This window comes from Pristiophorus japonicus, chromosome 26 (assembly GCF_044704955.1).
Source record: "Pristiophorus japonicus isolate sPriJap1 chromosome 26, sPriJap1.hap1, whole genome shotgun sequence".
Classification (NCBI taxonomy): domain Eukaryota; kingdom Metazoa; phylum Chordata; class Chondrichthyes; family Pristiophoridae; genus Pristiophorus; species Pristiophorus japonicus.
The window spans coordinates 12,561,600-12,567,599 of record NC_092002.1 but is presented as its reverse complement, the minus strand read 5'-3'; the positions used below and the strand labels follow the sequence as shown (position 1 = coordinate 12,567,599).

The window sequence follows — 6,000 nt, the reverse complement described above, 5'->3', positions numbered from 1 at the left end:
TTGAGGCTGTGCCCCCTAGTTCTAGTCTCCCCGACCAGTGGAAACAACCTTCTCTGCCTCTATCTTGTCTATCCCTTTCATTATTTTAAATGTTTCTATCAGATCACCCCTCATCCTTCTGAACTCCAACGAGTAAAGACCTAGTCTACTCAATCTATCATCATAAGGTAACCCCCTCATCTCCGGAATCAGCCTAGTGAATCGTCTCTGTACCCCCTCCAAAGCCAGTATATCCTTCCTTAAGTAAGGTGACCAAAACTGCCGCAGTACTCCAGGTGCGGCCTTACCAATACCCTATACAGTTGCAGCAGGACCTCCCTGCTTTTGTACTCCATCCCTCTCGCAATGAAGACCAACATTCCATTTGCCTTCCTGATTACCTGCTGCACCTGCAAACTAACTTTTTGGGATTCATGCACAAGGACTCCCAGGTCCCTCTGCACCTCAGCATGTTGTAATTTCTCCCCATTCAAATAATATTTCCCTTTACTGTTTTTTTTTCCTCCCAAGCTGGATGACCTCACACTTTCCGACATTGTATTCCATCTGCCAAACCTTAGCCCATTCGCTTAACCTATCTAAATCTCTTTGCAGCCTCTCTGTGTCCTCTACACAACCCGCTTTCTCACTAATCTTAGTGTAATCTTCAAATTTTGTTACACTACACTCTGTCCCCTCTTCCAAGGGATCTATGTATATTGTAAACAGTTGTGGTCCCAGCACCGATACCTGTGGCACACCACTAACCACCGATTTCCAACCCGAAAAGGACCCATTTATCCCGACTCTCTGCTTTCTGTTCGCCAGCCAATTCTCTATCCATGCTAATACATTTCCTGACTCCGCGTACCTCTATCTTTTGTGTGGCACCTTATAGAATGCCTTTTGGAAATCTAAATACACCACATCCATTGGTACACCTCTATCCACCATGCTCGTTATATCCACAAAGAATTCTAGTAAATTAGTTAAACATGATTTCCCCTTCATGAATCCATGCTGCGTCTGCCTGATTGCACTATTCCTATCTAGATGTCCCACTATTTCTTCCTTAATGATAGTTTCAAGCATTTTCCCCACTACAGATGTTAAACTAACCGGCCTGTAGTTACCTGCCTTGTCTGCCCCCTTTTTTTAAAAAAAAAAACAGAGACATTACATTAGCTGCTTTCCAATCCGCTGGTACCTCCCCAGAGTCCAGAGAATTTTGGTAGATTATAACGAATGCATCTGCTATAACTTCCGCCATCTCTTTTAATACCCTGGGATGCATTTCATCAGGACCAGGGGACTTGTCTACCTTGAGTCCCATTAGCCTGTCCAGCACTACCCCCCTAGTGATAGTGATTGTCTCAAGGTCCTCCCTTCCCACATTCCCGTGACCAGCAATTTTTGGCATGGTTTTTGTGTGAAGACCGAAGCAAAATAATTGTTTAAGGTCTCAGCCATTTCCACATTTCCCATTATTAAATCCCCCTTCTCATCTTCTAAGGGACCAACATTTACTTTAGTCACTCTTTTCCATTTTATATATCTGTAAAAGCTTTTACTATCTATTTTTATGTTTTGCGCAAGTTTACTTTCAAAATCTATCTTTCCTTTCTTTATTGCTTTTTTAGTCATTCTTTGCTGTTGTTTAAAATTTTCCCAATCCTCTAGCTTCCCACTAACCTTGGCCACCTTATACGCATTGGTCTTTGATTTGATACTCTCCTTTATTTCCTTGGTTATCCACGGCTGGTTATCCTTTCTCTTACCGCCTTTCTTTTTCACTGGAATATATTTTTGTTGAGCACTATGAAAGAGCTCCTTAAAAGTCCTCCATGTTCCTCAATTGTGCCACCGTTTAGTCTGTGTTTCCAGTCTACTTTAGCCAACTCTGCCCTCATCCCACTGTAGTCGCCTTTGTTTAAGCATAGTACGCTCGTTTCTGACACAACTTCCTCACCCCCAATCTGTATTACAAATTCAACCATACTGTGATCACTCATTCCGAGAGGATCTTTTACTAGGAGATAGTTTATTATTCCTGTCTCATTACACAGGACCAGATCTAAGATAGCTTGCTCCCTTGTAGGTTCTGTTACATACTGTTCTGAGAAACAATCCCGTATGCATTCTATGAATTCCTCCTCAAGGCTACCCCGTGCGATTTGAGTTGTCCAATCGATATGTAGATTAAAATCCCCCATGACTACTGCCATTCCTTTTTCACATGCCTCCATTATTTCCTTGATTATTGCCCGCCCCACCGTGAAGTTATTATTTGGGGGCCTATAAACTACGCCCACCAGTGACTTTTGCCCCTTACTATCTTTAATCTCCACCCACAATGATTCAACATTTTGTTCATTAGAGCCAATATCGTCTCTCACAACTGCCCTGATATCATCCTTTATTAACAGAGCTACCCCACCTCCTTTCCCTTCTTGTCTATCTTTCCGAATCGTCAGATACCCGTGTATGTTTAATTCCCAGTCTTGGCCACCCTGCAACCATGTTTCTGTAATGGCCACCAAATCATACCCATTTGTAATGATTTGTGCCGTCAACTCATTTACTTTATTTCGAATGCTGCGTGCGTTTAGGTAGAGTGTTTTAATACTAGTTTTTAAACCATGATTTTTAGTTTTGACCCCTCCTGTAGCCCCTTTATATTCAGTGGCCCTTTTTGTTTTTTGCCTTGGGTTTCTCTGCCCTCCACTTTTACTCATCTCCTTTCTGTCTTTTGCTTTTGTCTCCTTTTTGTTTCCCCCTGTCTCCCTGCATTGGTTCCCATCCCCCTGCCATATTAGTTTAATTCCTCCCCAACAGCACTAGCAAACACTCACCCTCTCCGTTTCACCCTCTCCCTCTCTGTGTCCCCATGTTCCACCCTCTCTCTCTGTCAGTGATTCACCCTCTCCCTCTCCGTGTTTCACCCTCTCTCTGTTCCCATGTTTCACCCCCTCTCTCTCTCTCTCTGTGATTCACCCCCTCTGTTGTCCCTCTGGTCCTACCCTCTGCCTCATTCAAGTAACAGATTGTAATATCATGTAACAGACTGCAATGGAGGAAGACAGCAGGTTTGGTATTATCGGAGAGCAAGACCAAATGGGACAAAAAATCTTTTTCATTTCAACAACCCTTGTGAAATGGATCAATTCAGGGTTGAGCGGAACCCGCAATGACAGAACCCCTTTCTACAGCAGATCTACAATATAAAAGGAGCAGCAGAAAGGCCCTAGCCTGTGATCCTGTCTTAGCTACAGGACGATAATTAACCTGTCAGTTGGAGGGAACAGTGGGTCTACCATGAATGCGTCAGTGGAAGCTGTTAAATATAGTTGATAGAGTCCGCTGACTCGAATCATGAACAGGCATTATCCTCGGCCAGCCTCCTGCGCATTTACCTGTAGGTCATGGCCTCGATGAGGAAGGGCTGGTTTTCTGCCACCGCTCTGCGACGAGCCTCTTTGGTAGCGTTATAAACAGCAAAGACATCATTCCCATCCACTCTGATCGATATTATCCCATAACCGGGGCCTCTGGCAGCTATAGGGACAAGAGAGAAGGTGTTAAATATTACAGTCGGTTTTCAGGGGATCTGTTCCAATGGTTGAGCCTCAATTTTAACCGACCCCGCCTGCCTGTCGGGTTTGGGCCGGGTTATTACGGGTCAGTTCGGGCGGGAACAGGTCGGGTCGGGGCGGTACGTACCGCACTCTGGTCTTTCTTATTGTCTCCGTGCTGTTTACTTCATTCTAAAGGAACTCCCCGATTCCAATACCAATAAATACCATCCCCTCTGTGCGGCACTCTCGATACCGTACCCGCTGTACTACATCCCCAACACCATTCTTTTTATTCATTCATGGGATGTGGACATCGCAGCAGTGCCAGCATTTATTACACATCCCTAATTGCCCTTTGATACAACCGAGTGGCTCTCCGGGCCATGTCAGAGGGCAGTTAAGGGTCCACCACATTGCTGTGGGTCTGGAGTCACATATCGGCCAGACCTGGGTAAGGGCGGCAGATTTCCTTCCCTACAGGACCCGAGTGAACCAGATGGGTTTTACGACAATCCGATCGTTTCATGGCCACCATTACTGACACTGGCTTTTTATTCCGGATTTATGCAATTAGCTGAATTTTAATTCCCCAGCTGCCGGGGTGATATTTGAACACGTCGTTAGTGCAGGCCTCCGACTTTACTAGTCTAGGAGCAGGACCACTGAGCTACCACACACGGTTACTTGCGGGTACCAATTCCTCGGTGCTGCGCTCGCAATACCTACCGATACCGTCTCCTCTGTACTGCTCGTGAGTTGGTGTCGAGATTGCGTAACCATTGTTCCGGCAGAAGAATATGATGGGGCACTCGAGAGTGGCGGAAAAATTAAAGCCGGCATGAGCGTCCCCTTCGCTCGCCGCGCCCTCGCCGAAGTAGCAGATCACCGCACGGTCCTCCTGGCTAATTTTGAAGGCGTACGCAGCCCCAACAGCTGGAAGCAGAAAGCAGGCAGGGTGTCAGAGAGTTAAAACAGCGAGGGACAGCTACAGCCATCACGTGGAGGGAGGATCAATCACCCATTCAGGCTGGCTTTCTGTACCCCTCACCACCTCCCCCCTCCCCCCCCCAACCCCCGCCCAGCCACCCCGATCAGAATGGAGAGAAAATAGTTTTCCAAATACAGAAAGACTTACATTTATATAGCGCCTTTCACGACCACCAGACGTCCCAAGGCGATTTGCAGACAAACAAGGGAAATTAAGGATAGTGTTAAATCCAAGGAAGGGGCATATAAATTGGACAGAAAAAGCAGCAAACCTGAGGACTGGGAGAAATTTGTAATAAACCAGAGGAGGACAAAAGGTTTAATTAGGAGGGGGAAAATCGAGTATGATAGGAAGCTTGCTGGGAACATAAAAACTGACTGCAAAAGCTTCTACAGATATGCGAAGAGAAAAGGATTAGTGAAAACAAACGGTCAGAATCAGGTGAATTTATAATGGGGAACAAAGAAATGGCGGACCAGTTAAACAAATACTTTGGTTCTGTCTTCACGAAGGAAGACACAAATAACCTTCCGGAAATACTAGGGGACCGAGGGTCTAGTGAGAAGGAGGAACTGAAGGAAATCCTTATTAGGCGGGAAATTCTGTTAGGGAAATTGATGGGATTGAAGGTCGATAAATCCCCAGGGCCTGATAGTCTGCATCCCAGCATACTTAAGAAATAGTCCTAGAAATAGTGGATGCATTGGTGATCTTTTTCCAACAGTCTCTGGATCGATTCCTATGGACTGCAGGGTAGCTAATGTAACACCACTTTTTAAGAAAGGAGGAAGAGAGAAAACAGGTAATTATAGACTAGTTAGCCTGACATTAGTAGTGGGGAAAATGTTGGAATCAATTATTAAAGATGAAATAGCAGCACATTTGGAAAGCAGTGATGGGATTGGTCCAAGTCAGCATGGATTTATGAAACAGAAATCCTGCTCGTCAAATCTTCTAGAATTTTTTGAGGATGTAACTGGTAGAGTGGACAAGGGAGAACCAGTGGATGTGGTGTATTTGGACTTTCAAAAGGCTTTTGACAAGGTCCCACACAAGAGATTGGTGTGCAAAATCAAAGCACATGGTATTGGGGGTAATGTACTTACATGGATAGAGAACTGGTTGGCAGACAGGAAGCAGAGAGTTGGGATAAATGGATCCTTTTCGGAATGGCAGGCAGTGACTAATGGTGTGCCGCAGGGCTCAGTGCTGGGACCCCAGCTCTTTACAATATACATTAATGATTTGGATGAGGGAATTGAGTGTAATATCTCCAAGTTTGCAGATGACACCAAGCTGGGTGGCGGTGTGAACTGTGAGGAGGACGCTAAAAGGCTGCAGGGTGACTTGGACAGGTTAGGTGAGTGGGCAAACGCAGATGCAGAATAATGTGGATAAATGTGAGGTTATCCACTTTGGTGGCAAAAACACGAAGGCAGAATATTATCTGAATGGTGG

The 6,000-nt window shown here is 45.3% G+C and overlaps 1 protein-coding gene across 2 annotated transcripts in view; it reads right to left on the bottom strand.

Moving 5' to 3' along the window:
* Positions 1 to 6,000, bottom strand: part of bckdha (branched chain keto acid dehydrogenase E1 subunit alpha) — a 52,738-nt gene that overhangs the window by 24,800 nt on the left and 21,938 nt on the right. For both annotated transcript variants that reach the window (XM_070867831.1, XM_070867832.1), the window contains exons 6-7: positions 4,281 to 4,487; positions 3,393 to 3,534 (exon numbers count right to left, since the gene is read on the bottom strand). In XM_070867831.1, the coding sequence (XP_070723932.1) occupies positions 3,393 to 3,534; positions 4,281 to 4,487 (349 nt within the window). The remainder of the gene's footprint in view (positions 1 to 3,392; positions 3,535 to 4,280; positions 4,488 to 6,000) is intronic.